Genomic DNA, 13371 nt, shown 5'->3' with positions numbered 1-13371 from the left:
AAGCCTGACAGAGGGTTGGTTGAGGAGTTATGTGGTCCCACTCTCATAGGAAGACAGGATGAAGACCAGCAGGACTACAGTTGAGTCAGATCTTCAAAATAACTATAATGAGGACTCTGAGGCTTCCCCAACTAGATTTTCCCAGTGCTCCACTCACTATTTTTTCATATCTAAGTTTTCACTGTTGTAATTTATGTTTAGTTCTTTCTCTGGCAGTGAGCAGAGACAACACATGGATGGGTAACTTATGTTAACCCACTGGAAGTTTTATCTTTCCCCCCAACTTCCTCAGTCGTCTATACATAATGGATTTCTCCAAAGAAGGGATGTTAATTGTCCTTGAGACCTTCTCGCAGCAAAAGAAAACAATGTCTTAATATTTAAAAAAAAACAAAACAGAAAAAACCCCAAGAAAATATGCCTCTTCTATTTCAAAGCCATAAATAGTGCCAAGTTCCATTTAGCACAAGACAAAATGTCTTTTCTCATAACCTAGTCTGTGAACAGACACCTCCAGCAGGTCAGTCATTTTTACTGGCATATCCAATTTTTTTTTTAACTCTCATATTTGACCCATCTGCTAAATTTTGCTTCAAAACTATTTTCCCTCCTGATATGTAGACAGCAGCAGATGTGGCTGCTTGTCCATTACCTCGGCACTCGGTTCTGGTCGCTGTGCTCTGATACCCAACACGACACTGGCAGATGTAGGATCCTTGGGTGTTCACACAGTCTCCTCCAACACATGGATTCCTTTCACATTCATCAATATCTGTGAAACACAGACAATACAATTTTATTGCCACACTGGCTGAAAGTCATTTTTGCCTGCAGGGGTATTTTATAATTTTGTACTTGGAGAAATAGTGCCCTTCAATCTGTAAGAAAAGGAGACATCACTGAGCTCGTCCCCAAAAAAAAGAAGCCACATTTTAAGGTAAACAGGAGCTGGGAAAAATTAATTTTCAGTAAGATATTGCATGTCTGAGAGGCAGAGGCCTTATATCTCCACATTCCCAGCTCCACTGAAGATTTTGACAGAACCAAAATCTTGCCTGTAAGAGGCAGTTTATTTTGCTTCTATCATTGAGCTCTTGCTGAGTTCCAAACTTAAAGGTCTCAAGGGCCCAACAAGACACTACTCATGAGCTTAAAGAGGACTTGCAAATCTTACAAAGCCTAAGTTTATGGGCTTTTTAACAATAAGTCATTACATACTGAAAAAGCTGGTAGCCTTTTAAAGAGATCATTTACAATAACTAATAAACACATTATAGTCACGGGTCAGTAAAATAAGAAATCCTGCTTCTGTATAACTTTTGTTAAAAGATTTGTTAAATACTGTTTTAAAGGCAAAATTGTTGTAGAAATAAGTTTACCATTGAAATCAATCAGTTATTCAAAATGTCTTTACTGGGGTTTTTTTTTTGGAGGCGGGGCTCTTCCATTTAAGAACTCAGTTATTACATTGTGTGGAGAAGAATGTTTTTTTCTCTAAAATGAAATTTCCCTCTGTGATTTATAGCAGAAGACCACATACCAAGGCATTCCTCTCTACCATGCAGCTGGAATCCTTTGTTGCACTCGCAGCGGTAGCTCCCAGGGGTGGGAATACAACGGCCATTGCGGCAGAGATGGGGGAATGTTCGGCAATAGTCAGTTAAGTTCACCGGCAAGATCGCTGAAATAACAACAGTTGGGAAATTATTTTAATAGTTCATCATAACAGCTTCTGATAATCTACAACTTAACAGGATTTTCCATTAAAAATCAACATTTACTTTCCATTGTACTGTGAATTATATAGTGAAATGGAAAAGAGAAAAGGGCACTTTGACTCTTAGAGATTTGTTTGAAAACAGCTAACAACCAAAGAAATTTTCATTGAGGCAAGTCTGGTTGTGTTTTTTTTCTTTTGTCCTGCCAAATAGGACCTTGTCTGCTCATACCTGGAGGTAAAGTGGGTCTGTGGCACTACAAAGACTACTAAAAGCCTGAAGTAGTAAAGAGCAGGCAGACTGGGTGATTATTTTCACTTTCCCAGATAGCAGTGAGGAAGGCAGGGATAACCCTGGGAATATGCCTATACTGTCTCTGGCAGGCAGGCATGAGCTGGCTCTGTCCCTGCTACCAGCTGACCAGAAGCTGTGCAGCTACGTCAGTGCAATGTCAGCCTGAGTTAAAATACTTTACCTCTTAGGCTTATTAGCTCAGCTTGGTGCTGAACCAAGACTAAATAGTTTCAGCTGGTGCCAGTGCAAGCAGAGACTGCTTGCATCTGCACAGAGCATGGGCAAAATCAGTTCATGTTTACCTGCAAAAGAGTATGTGGCTATCCCAAATGATTTCAGGTGAGACATGCCTACTCCAGACTACACGGGCTTCTCTGAGCAAAAAGACAGAAAAAGGACTATACTATACTGGTTTGTTGCTCTATATTGGTAGTCTGCTCTGGCTTCCTTCTTTCTTTAAGGAAAAGTAACTCATCCATGTGTATCACTAAAATAGTTCTTTCTGTGCACTGGATCAGTCTCAGTGTTGAACAGAGTAGTATTTGGATCAGTACATTTCCTACCTGGCCAAGTGCAAGTGAGGAAAACAACCTGAAAGAAGTTGATTTCTCACAGACAAGCTCTTTAATGTAAATATCTTTCACAACCAAGTCAAAGAGCTATTCATACTCAGCAATGCTGACATGCAGCAAAGCTCACAACAGCCTTAAAATAACAGTAATGTAACTACTACAACACATGAGCCATAGTACAGACAATGAGAATGCAATTTTTGAAACCTATCCTAACAGGGAAAACACTAATAATGAGCTAGGTATCTTGCCATAAGGTACATGGTAGGCAGGCTCTGATTAAAAGGATATCCAGAGCCTCCATGGCCACATAAATTAAGACACCAACAGGTGAAGGGAGCATGCTGATCTGAGAAATGGCTTTTTAAAGAAGCTAAATGCACATGGTGCAAGGAGATATGATTCCTTTCTCTCTTACGATGAATTGGTGGAGCCCGAGATGGATAGATGATTTCTGGATGTGGAGGAGGGTAAACATCAGGAATGCGTGGTGGAGGGATGACGTCAGGCCGGGCCGGAGGAAGGTCAGGTCTTGCTGGCAGCATAGCAGCTACTGTGCACAATTTACGATACTCGTCTGAAACATGAAAACATCAGTGCTGGTTTAGACTCTTGCAGCATGTTCCATTTAATCCAACTCCCCCTCTTTTTGCAGTTTTACAGATTAGCAATAACAAACCTTAAATAATCTTGAAAATGTGAGCCTATACGTTTTCTTCATAGCAACAAGCTTTGCTCCCTGAATTGAGTCATTAATTCACAGAATCTCAACACTTCTTGTCAGAAGACTGCCAGTAAAAAGGTAACAGAACTGACATTCTGGACATGAAATTGAGCAGTGAGGCAGGGACCTGATCCTAATCTACTTAGTCTCTTTCAAGCAAAAATCTTTGGTGAACTCAGTGTGAAGTTTACCTAAAGAAGGACTTTTGGATTTGATCCCAAGTTAATTTAATAGAAAGTTTGCCACAGAGTTAGAAAAATACTGAACAGGGAAAAAAGCCCAGTTTCAACTGGGTTTCTTAGAAGTTAACCTCCTAAAACAAAGAAATACAAATATAAGCAATGAGGCAAAACCAATTAGAGAATGAATACACTAACACTATTTCCCTGTGAAAATTAAGTTTGCCAATAAAATCAGAAACAAAGGTGCAGTCTAAGCAGTGTAGCCAAAGAGAAACCAAGTCAGATCCACACAAATTCATCCTTTTCCAGATGATGGGACAACAATTTATTTTGCTGTAAGCACAGTCTATGCTGAGTGTGTTGCATTCTCCTATTGTTTATCTCTGTTAGTGGCATCTGCCCTACTGCCCCACTTTTCCTCTCGTCCTCAACTCTTTTGTCTTCGGGAAGTGCGGGTTTGGAACTTCCGATCCAAAAAATGCACACAGAGTATCACAATTAAAGACCAAATTCCAGCTGACCTAATTCATGTGCACAATTTGTGTGCACACAAGAATTATTTGTGTAGCCAATACCTTTGAACTTCAAAATTTAAAGTCTGTGGGACAACAGGGAAGAGGAATTAAATAACAGGGAAAAAAATCTAGAGATTAATGAATTCCTGAAACAATATGAAAAATGAGAACAGAAAAACAAAGTGAATGTTGGGAGAACTAAGCTGGATATTTCAGCCTTCAACACTTTCATCATATCTGCTTCCACCTGTAAAACACACTAGAAACTGTTCCTGAATCACAGAGGATTTGTTAAACAAACATCATAGCCTAAAGTTCTCCCTTTTCCTGATTATGATGTTTACATTTATTTGCTGCTGTTGGGTGATCAGTTTGTTTCATGTGCCACTGTATTTTCCTCTGTTGTTCCTTTCAGTCTTTAAACAGTGTCAATGGTAAACACTGTCATTCCACATAAACAATTCCTGTCATGTTATAAAGAAATACAGTGCAAGCCTTTTTTATTGCAGCTTTAATTTCCATGTGTAATTTCTAGGAATTCTGTAGCTACTACCTTGCAGTCCACTGTAGGTGGGTCCACTGCCCACATTTAAAATACAACTAATACTATACAGCTAGTTCTCCCCTTTATATTGCAGTAAATTTCCATTTCAGAGTTAAAGATGCTTTGGGCCACTCTCAGCTCTAAATTCCTTTTCTTGCTTTCTCAGGATACACTAAGTAAGGAATATCTGAACTTGATTTAATAATGACAGCAATACCTTAAATGCATGTAAAGCTTTTCAAAGAATTTTAAAGCACTTTTTTAAAGGGTAATTTATAGTCTCAATTTATATCTCAGGTCAGAAGCAAAACCAAAAAAGAAATGGCATGTAACCATGATCTGGAAGACCTTGCATAGATTTATGAGTCAGGAAGTCCTGGGTTCTAGCTCCTTCTCCATGACGTCTCAGTCTGCAGCTTTGGCCAAATTACTTTACTTTTCCACCCAGTTTATTCACCAGTTAGATATAAATAATTAGGAAGTATTTGAAGAAAGCAAGAACTGTGTTAAGACTGAGAAATTTCTCCTTGTCTTCCTATTTCAGATGGTTATCAATAGAGTGCACTATGTTTTTAGCATTATTCTAGCCATTTTTTGAACTTTTTACATGTTTAAATATTATTAATAAGACTAGAAAGAAACAGAAAGTCTTCCAACAGTTCTGGTTGTAGATTTCTGCTCCAGTATTGTGCAGTTTCACTCAAAGGATTAAAACCAAGAATAATAAAACCTCCCATATATGATCTCTGACAATTTCTTCAGTTACACTGCTATACTGTTACAATCCCATTCCTCCATAAACTCTGCATCTCCCTTAAACTCCTCCCATAAATTCTTAAATTTCTTGTATTCTTCTTTTCTAAAGTATTTTATTAGGTCTCCAGTCCTAAATAATCTCAAAATCATCTTCCCTCCACTCCCTCATACTTAGGTTAACATCTTCTCCCAATTCAAGTGATACATTATCTGAGGAACTCAATACAAAGAGGAAATAAAGAAGAGCACATTTTGGTAGCAGAGAGAAATCATCTTCTGTATCAAATTTCAGGAATATATAGCACCTCAGAAAGCTTATCATGTGGAAGGAAATCTCAGTTTCCCAATGAGAATGAAAATGCAGAGGGAATAGGGATGTATTAGAAGGGTCTAGAGGAAGTAATTCGATGTTGAAGAGGATGTTGAATACAAATCTGAAGCAGGTAAGGTCAGAATAACTTGGCCACAAAACATTAATTAGCAACAAATAATTCTTTCTGTCTGCCTGCCCTCCTGGGGGTCCTGAGGATGAGGTCACTTGCACAGGAGGCTTTGCTTGAACAGGGAAGATGAACTAAACAATCTGTCAAGGTTCCATTTAGTCTCAACCATTCTGTGCAGCTCTTTCATGAAAACATTACAGCTAAAACCACACACACAAAACAGCACAGTAATTGACTGTTGCAGCACGCTGATGAGAGCTCAGGCGGGCCCTTACCGGTGGATCTGATGGGACACATCTCTGGAGCAGTGGCGGGGGCAGGAGCCCAGCAGCGGCCGCTGTCGCAGCAGCACTGCATCTTGGAGAGCGGCTGCGGCAGCTGATTGCCACAGCGCCCGGCGCTCAGCGTGGAGAAGCAGAATCCGGGCCGCACGTCTGCCAAGAGAAGGAAATGGATGGCTGACCATCAGTTCGATGAGGAATGAGGCTCTCACAAAAGGAAAAGGCCCCACTTTTCTGGAGTGATTTGCATTATCAATGACATAGCCCTTGGAACATTACAAGAATCAGAAAAACAAAAAATCTAGACGATATCTGAGCTGCTTTGGACTCCAGTGTAACCTGTGAGAAAGCTGCAGTAAAATATGGAGCAGCAATGCATTAACAGAGGCAAAAATGCAGTAAAAACATATATTCAGTATATAACAACATATGCTTCCATGGCTCTAAAGAAAAATAACAACGTCATCTCTATCAGAGATAGTACCAGATTAATTAAGTCTTGATTTGACAATTCACAGCAATGAATTCACAGCAGTGCAGCTCACAAAGCATTAGTTCATTTTTCATGAGTCATGGCTTCCCCAGCTGAAGCATGCAGTGATTTGACAAGATATAAGCTTGCAGGCAAGAAAGAGTGACACAGTTTTAACCAATGCAATCACATTGTTTACGGAGATCTGTTGGCTTCCTGTCTGAAAAGGGTAAGCATGTGTTGTACAAAGAATGTCCTGTACCCAGATTTTGTATACTCAGCTCTGTGCAATGTTGTTAGAGATAGCTCAGCTTAGAGAAGCACAAGAAAATCTGGATGGGATTTAAAAAAACTCATAAAAAATAATCTTGTGATACCATCTGAATCTTTGAGGAATTGTTTCACAATATGTCACATTATGTCAAACTCAATATAAGCTATAATGTGATTTGATGCTGCATGATAAACCAGAACATGTTTGTTTCTAAAATATACAAATACTTGCTGTCAAAATGTAGTAGAAAAAGTTGCAGATCTAGCCTTACAACAGCAGACATCATTCTCTAAAGAAAAAGTACATCACTTATCCAGGGAATAGTGGATTCGTCAGTCTAGCACCAGTGCTTTCCAGAATTTACTAGCTACACAACTGGATATAAAAAAAAAGCAGAGGAGTTTCTTAATATTTTGAGAAAATTGATATATAGTGAATGTTGTGAGAGTCAGTTGGCCTTTATTTCCAAACTTTATTTAGATCACTAATACTATCATATGAAGGAAGTCTGAAATGGAGAACAAAATATCAGTTTCCAGTTCTACTACTGGTTCTCCATTTTCTCCTGGTGCCCAGCTAAACTCCTACACATATTGACTCCTTCATCTACCCTCTTAAAAATCAAATAGAACTTCTCAGAGTTGAAACTGTTCTCCAGTATACCCCTGGATATTCAGTTGCTTGGTGTGATGGTGGGGTGGACGGGAAGAAGGAAGTAATTTAATAGGTCTGATCCTCATCTTTTGTAATTCATCCTTCTCCATTTTGGTCAGTACCAAGTTTTGAATTATTTAAGAGCAGTAAGGGAAAGTGGAAAAGGAATCTACATGGGATCTGTGCAATTGCACAATGTGCCATAAAGAGATAAGCACACAGCAAACAGCTTTATCTACCTACAGATATAGAAGTGCATCCAAAAGCCACATAATTTTCAGAAAAAAACCCCTCTAAGTTTATGAGAAAAATACCAAATCTTTCCATATTCCTAATCAAAAGTTATTATTTTTACTTTTTTCCTCCCCTTTCCTTTTCTGTTCCAAATGGTAAAAACACACAAACCAGGACAAGAACAGAAGGAAATAACTTTTATCTGTTTCAGTTTTTAGTATTTATTGTTTTTACTAAAAATTATAGTCTTCTGAAAAGGCAAAAAATCACCATGAGAATAAATTTCAATAAAAACATGTCTCTCAAAAAGAAAAAATTTCAAAAGAGACCATCAAAAAGAAACACAGAGCAAACAAATTTATGTCAGTTGGAAGTACAGGCTAGCAACTTTCTCCACTGTACTTTTCATGCACTTGGGATGAAAGGCCCTGCTCTTGTTTCTGCTCTTCTGCTCTAGGAGATAATATCTTTGCTTTGTCTACTCTTATTTTTAAGGTTTGTAATAATGGAGCTCCTGGTGCATCCTTTGGATATTTAGCCCCAGTGCTGCTGAGTTTGAGTCCCCTGAGGGATACATTTCTCAGAAGCATTTCCTCCTCTCTAACAGAACAGACACGTCCCGCTAACACTTTTGACTTAAGACAGGCATGTTGTAATTAAATCAAGATTACATGTTTTGCCCAACTCTAACACAGATCTGGGCTCTGTCCCTGTCAATATGGCAAATATGAGTCTGCATATTAGACAAGAATCCAAAATATCTGCAGACATTGCAATTGATAGTGCTTCCCATTTAGCACATTTTGCCTTGAACACAAAGCCAAAATTTCAATGATGGCTCATAGTCTAGAATATTATGTATCATACCTTGTCATCATTTAAAACTCCAATTCTTTAGCTGAATTACTTCAGGTTACAAATACAGGGAGTCAAAATGCTGAGAAACTGCAGGAATGTGACATGGGTGTGAATGTTGGGCAGTTCTGACTGAATGGTGACTATAAAAAGTAAAAAGCAAATGCAAGTTGTGCATCTCCAGAACACTTTTGTTATGGAAAGGTAAATCTTGCTCACATAATAAATATTAAGCACAGGCAGCAGTCAATGATTTAATGATCCACAGCATTTTAGAAGCTATTAATCTGAAGCAATAAAAGCGATTCCTATAGGCATTTTAAGTGTACAATATGGATCAAATCTACAGAAAAGCTATTCTTGATGATGGAAGAAAAGCAGTTTAGTTCTTAAAACCTTCAGAAATTGAATGGCACCATTCAAAATTAATTATAACATCATAACCCAAACTATTTTCAAATCTCTTGGGAAAGTTATTATTTGGTACTGATCTCAGAAGTTTGAGATGTATTCCAATTTTTTTTGCAAAATTATTTCCTACCAAAGGTACTAAATGTTGTCCTGGTTCCTAGTGCTGACATCATGTGAGAGCCTTTAAATAAATATGCTAAAACTGAGGAAATAAACCTTTCATTTTATTTTTGCCCAAAATTCAGCACTGGCACTGAAAATATGAATTACTGCACAAAATGAGAAAAAAGAATTAATTAACTACCAGACCTGCCTCAGAGCAGGCTGTATGCTTCCCAGAAGCATTAATTGCTAACACTGTTCTTTCAGGGCTTTGGCACTGCAGTGGCAGTTGTTTCATTCACAAAGTTGTTTGGTTCCCAGTCCAGTCTTTTGAAGATGGGTTCTGCTCTACCACAGTGAAAGACTGAGAAAACAGCTCTGCCAAATCATCAACACCATAAAAGCACATAAAAATGTCCAATACTCAGTTTATCATATTACTTCCTTTAATTACAAAGACCTGCATTAAGGTAATAACAGTCAGAATGCAAATTTGCTTTTCTAAATGAGTGCTGAATATAAAATAGACTAAATTAAAGACAAACATGAAAGCAACAATACCAAGGAGATCTTTAAACAAGTTCTAAGGCAACAAATATGACATAACAGAAAAACTGCCATAGAAAAATAAAAGAGAAGGTCTCAAGAAAGAGGCAAAGAAGAAATAACCAGCAAATGGAAAACTCATTTCAGAATACATACACAGGCACGTGATGTACTTCCATATAAGACAAGGATTTCAAGTTCACAAATTGAAAGACTTTTCTGACACACTGTTACCCAGTTTAGATATTCCTTAATTTTTATAACACCTACAGTTCTATTGTTCACAGGATTCTACTCACCTATGCATTTTAAGCCATCAGGAGCTGTATAAAATCCTGGAGGACACTTGCAGAAGTAACTGCTAACTGTGTTTGAACACTCTCCTCCTTCACAAATTCCAGGAATGGTGCTACATTCATCGATATCTTTAAGACAAAAAGAGATGCAGGGACAGGTTAGCTAAATTAGTTTTGGCACAAGAAAAGGTATTTTATAACTAATAGTAATGATCAAATTCAGGGCATAATCAGTAGTTTTAGTCTTTCATTAGGCATCTTATAAACAGAAATGAAACAGAACCTAAAAAAAACATTGTACCTGCAAAGTGAAAATACAGTATATGTAAACTGCAAAAGTTATACTGCTTAATAATGATGGATGAAAATCTTAAAACTGCAGAGATTTACTAACTGTAAGAAAACTGCAATTCATCCAGTCTAAATTCTGCATCCTAGAATTAAGAAAACTGTGTTGGGACTGGAGCACAAACTGTGTAGTGACGACAGTGATCAGGAGCTTCACCATTTCCTCCAGCAGCACAGCTTCTCCTCTACCTCAATACAGGGACATGCACCACCCACTGAACTGCCTGCCCTTATTGCACTCGGGTTTGTCTTGGAAATCCCCCACACAAAAGCACTGAGCAGTTAGGTATTGTACAACTAATGCAATCTGACAGGATTGCAGCTCAGACCAGGATGACTGCAGGCAACAAAAATTACCTTCCCTGACTTTCTACACTAAATCAGTGTTCTGAAGTTTCAACAGGTTTCTAGAGTGTAATCAAAACATCTACTGGAGATTATTATGCCCATAATTCCCCCTACATTCTGTCAGTGATTTTCAAATAACGTTTTCAAATAATCATTGTCTTCACTAACAAATCTCAATCCATATGCTAAATCGTCATCATAAATACAATGTAGAAAAATTTTCAAAGTCTGCAGGGAAAAAACTTAACAAATTCTTACAACTCATCATAGATGCACAGAGGGAACTTGAAGGGTTTCTTCCACAGCTAGTTTATATAATCTACAGCTATGTGAATAACGACCTATGTCAGCCCCAAGTGTCCCTTAATTACCACCAGTAGTCTGCCTGTGATGTGTAGTTACTTTTCCCTTGGTTTCCAGTGACTGTCTGAACAATGCAGCTGTATCTAATTAGCATTGCCCTCATCTCCTAGGAATCTCTAATTCTGCTGAGTTTAAAAACAGCTCGCTCTTTTCCAAGGTACCTACAAGAGCAATCAGCCAAACAGAGAAGAAAGAGAAGTTATTCTCTGGACTGATCAATGACATCTGCTTGTCACAGCCATCCACAATCACCCAGTTGCTCACTCAGTGTCCCTTCTGACAGGGAGCATCCAGCTAGAAATAATGGCATCACAGGACTCTACCCAACCTCTTCTCCAGAGATCTAGGAGAAGACAGACACATGACTGCAATAATGATTTCACCAACCACAAAAATTTCTGAGATGAAATACTGCAACACCACCCAACACACCAAGGCAAGGAGTGAATAATACTGTAGTCATTAAAAAGGACTGGAAGAGTTTAAATGTAACGCCTAAATTGGAATTTGGCCCCAACAGATGGGGGAACACCCAAAGTCCCACAAGACCATTAATGAGCACTTTACCAAGTAGAAATTATATAAGTTCTACTTCTTCTGTAAAGACAGTAATATAAAAACTAACAACTCCTGGTCTCCTAGGTAAAGTGTGGGATGCTCTATTTTTGTGGGCCCTTGCTTTTGCAGGAAAATAGTAGAGGGACTGAGATGGCACACAGTTTGCAGGCTCAGCTATCCTAAGTGAAGTGGGGCCCAGGGTCCCCTGTGCACACATTCTTCCCCAGCATCTTGCTAGTTGTCCTGATGTGGGTCACATTCCTGAATTGGGTGTGTGAGAGGGGTGTGACTTCTTGTTCACTGCTACTTCAAGGATGTTGCCAAAGCCTCAAGCCCGAGTGCCCTGGGAGCACTGCTAAGAGACTTCTGGCTTCTACTCCAAGATTATACACCACAGGAGTCCCACAAGTCTCAGTGACAAAAAATGTGGAAATTGAATTTTGGTCTGAATAAAGCCCTTAATTAACAGAGAAAAATGCAATCGTAAATGGATCAGATTCAAGCATTTTCTGACTCAAATTCACCAATGTTTATTTTAAAGTCAGTGTTGCCACTGTTTATATAGAGTTCGACCTTTTTAAAAGCAAAATCATCACTCTTTATTTTAGGGTTGAGCCTAACCCAAACAGTATTTCACTATTTATATTAGTGTTGACATCCATATAAGCAACACTGTCGTTGTTAAGTATGCAAGTTTTACAAAGGTAGGTATACTTGATGTACTTGCAGACTTAAATGTCACTCCAGAAAAAATTACTCCCCTAGTCACCACAAAAAATAGAATTTACCTCAGCATTAGTGCAAATGGAAAAGAATATCAAGCAGTGAAATAATGTAGCAGTTAAAATACAGATTTCCAGCTAACAAAGAGAACCTCAGCCAAGCTCCCTCATTTTCCATGTCTACCTGTCCTTGACAATTGCTATTGTGATCTTACTTTAATCTTCCTTTAATAGAGACCCCCTGAAAAAACAGTACTGGTAATTCAGTGGTTGAATTAAATCAGGGACGAAAGATATGGTACAACTGCTAGAAGTCCTACGTGCTAAAAAGGAAGCAAAACCAAGCAAACAATCAGATGTTATTCATTATGTATCAAAATCAGCTAGTGCTAATTACTGTAAACCAAACAACTAGTCTTATATTGTCTTATAAAATTCAAAAGATAATTTAGAAAGAACAGGATGGATAGGCTGTTGTTGCATGATCATGCTCTTAAATGCTGTGTTTCTATCTTATTTCATGCCACTGTTATAAAGGTGGTACTTTTCATTCTTTGAATTGTATTAACACCTACACAGCTTTAACTAAAATTGCTTGGTACATACAATGTGAAGATGTACTGAAAGTAACTCTCTGTCTGCAGAGGTTCAAAAATCAATAGCTATGAATTTGAAGAAGGAAAAATTCATCTCATCTTTGTAGCAGGTGATGATCACTGCAAAGGGATTTCACAAATGGGGCAGGAAATTTGTGGCAGGATTTGGAAACACAGCAACCTATAGTAGGTTCTTGAGTCCAGTTCCTTAACTTATAGCAAGTGCAGGCTATGAGGGTGTTGGTTGTTTGTGTTTCTTTGTTCTTTGGTTGTTGGCTGGGATTTGTTTTTAAAATGATTCAGCAACTGAAAAATACCATCAAAATATTTATGAGATGTAGCCTACAGCTCTCAGCTTTTCATCTACTAATACTTAACAAGGCACATGTTCAGTCTCTCCTATTCACCACATTCTTGGTACTTCATCCACAGAAGGAAACACTTGCAATGTTGTTCTATTCTAAATGTAGGTTACATTCTGCCAAAATCATTGGCAGGCAATATGTAAACCATGCTGTGTACAAGCTCTTCTGAAATTGCTCTCCCTAACCTGCAAATAAATT

General features: G+C 38.2%; 1 protein-coding gene across 4 annotated transcripts in view; it reads right to left on the bottom strand.

The window, feature by feature from the left end:
* FBN1 (fibrillin 1) overlaps window positions 1-13371 on the bottom strand; it is a 144206-nt gene that overhangs the window by 74425 nt on the left and 56410 nt on the right. For all 4 annotated transcript variants that reach the window (XM_079317997.1, XM_079317999.1, XM_079318000.1 and 1 more), the window contains 5 exons: window positions 9877-10002; window positions 6024-6182; window positions 3003-3161; window positions 1541-1681; window positions 653-772 (listed from right to left, as the gene is read on the bottom strand). In XM_079317997.1, the coding sequence (XP_079174123.1) occupies window positions 653-772; window positions 1541-1681; window positions 3003-3161; window positions 6024-6182; window positions 9877-10002 (705 nt within the window). The remainder of the gene's footprint in view (window positions 1-652; window positions 773-1540; window positions 1682-3002; window positions 3162-6023; window positions 6183-9876; window positions 10003-13371) is intronic.

Source organism: Erithacus rubecula (assembly GCF_903797595.1).
Source record: "Erithacus rubecula genome assembly, chromosome: 14".
Classification (NCBI taxonomy): domain Eukaryota; kingdom Metazoa; phylum Chordata; class Aves; order Passeriformes; family Muscicapidae; genus Erithacus; species Erithacus rubecula.
This window is presented reverse-complemented; position numbering and strand designations above follow the sequence as displayed.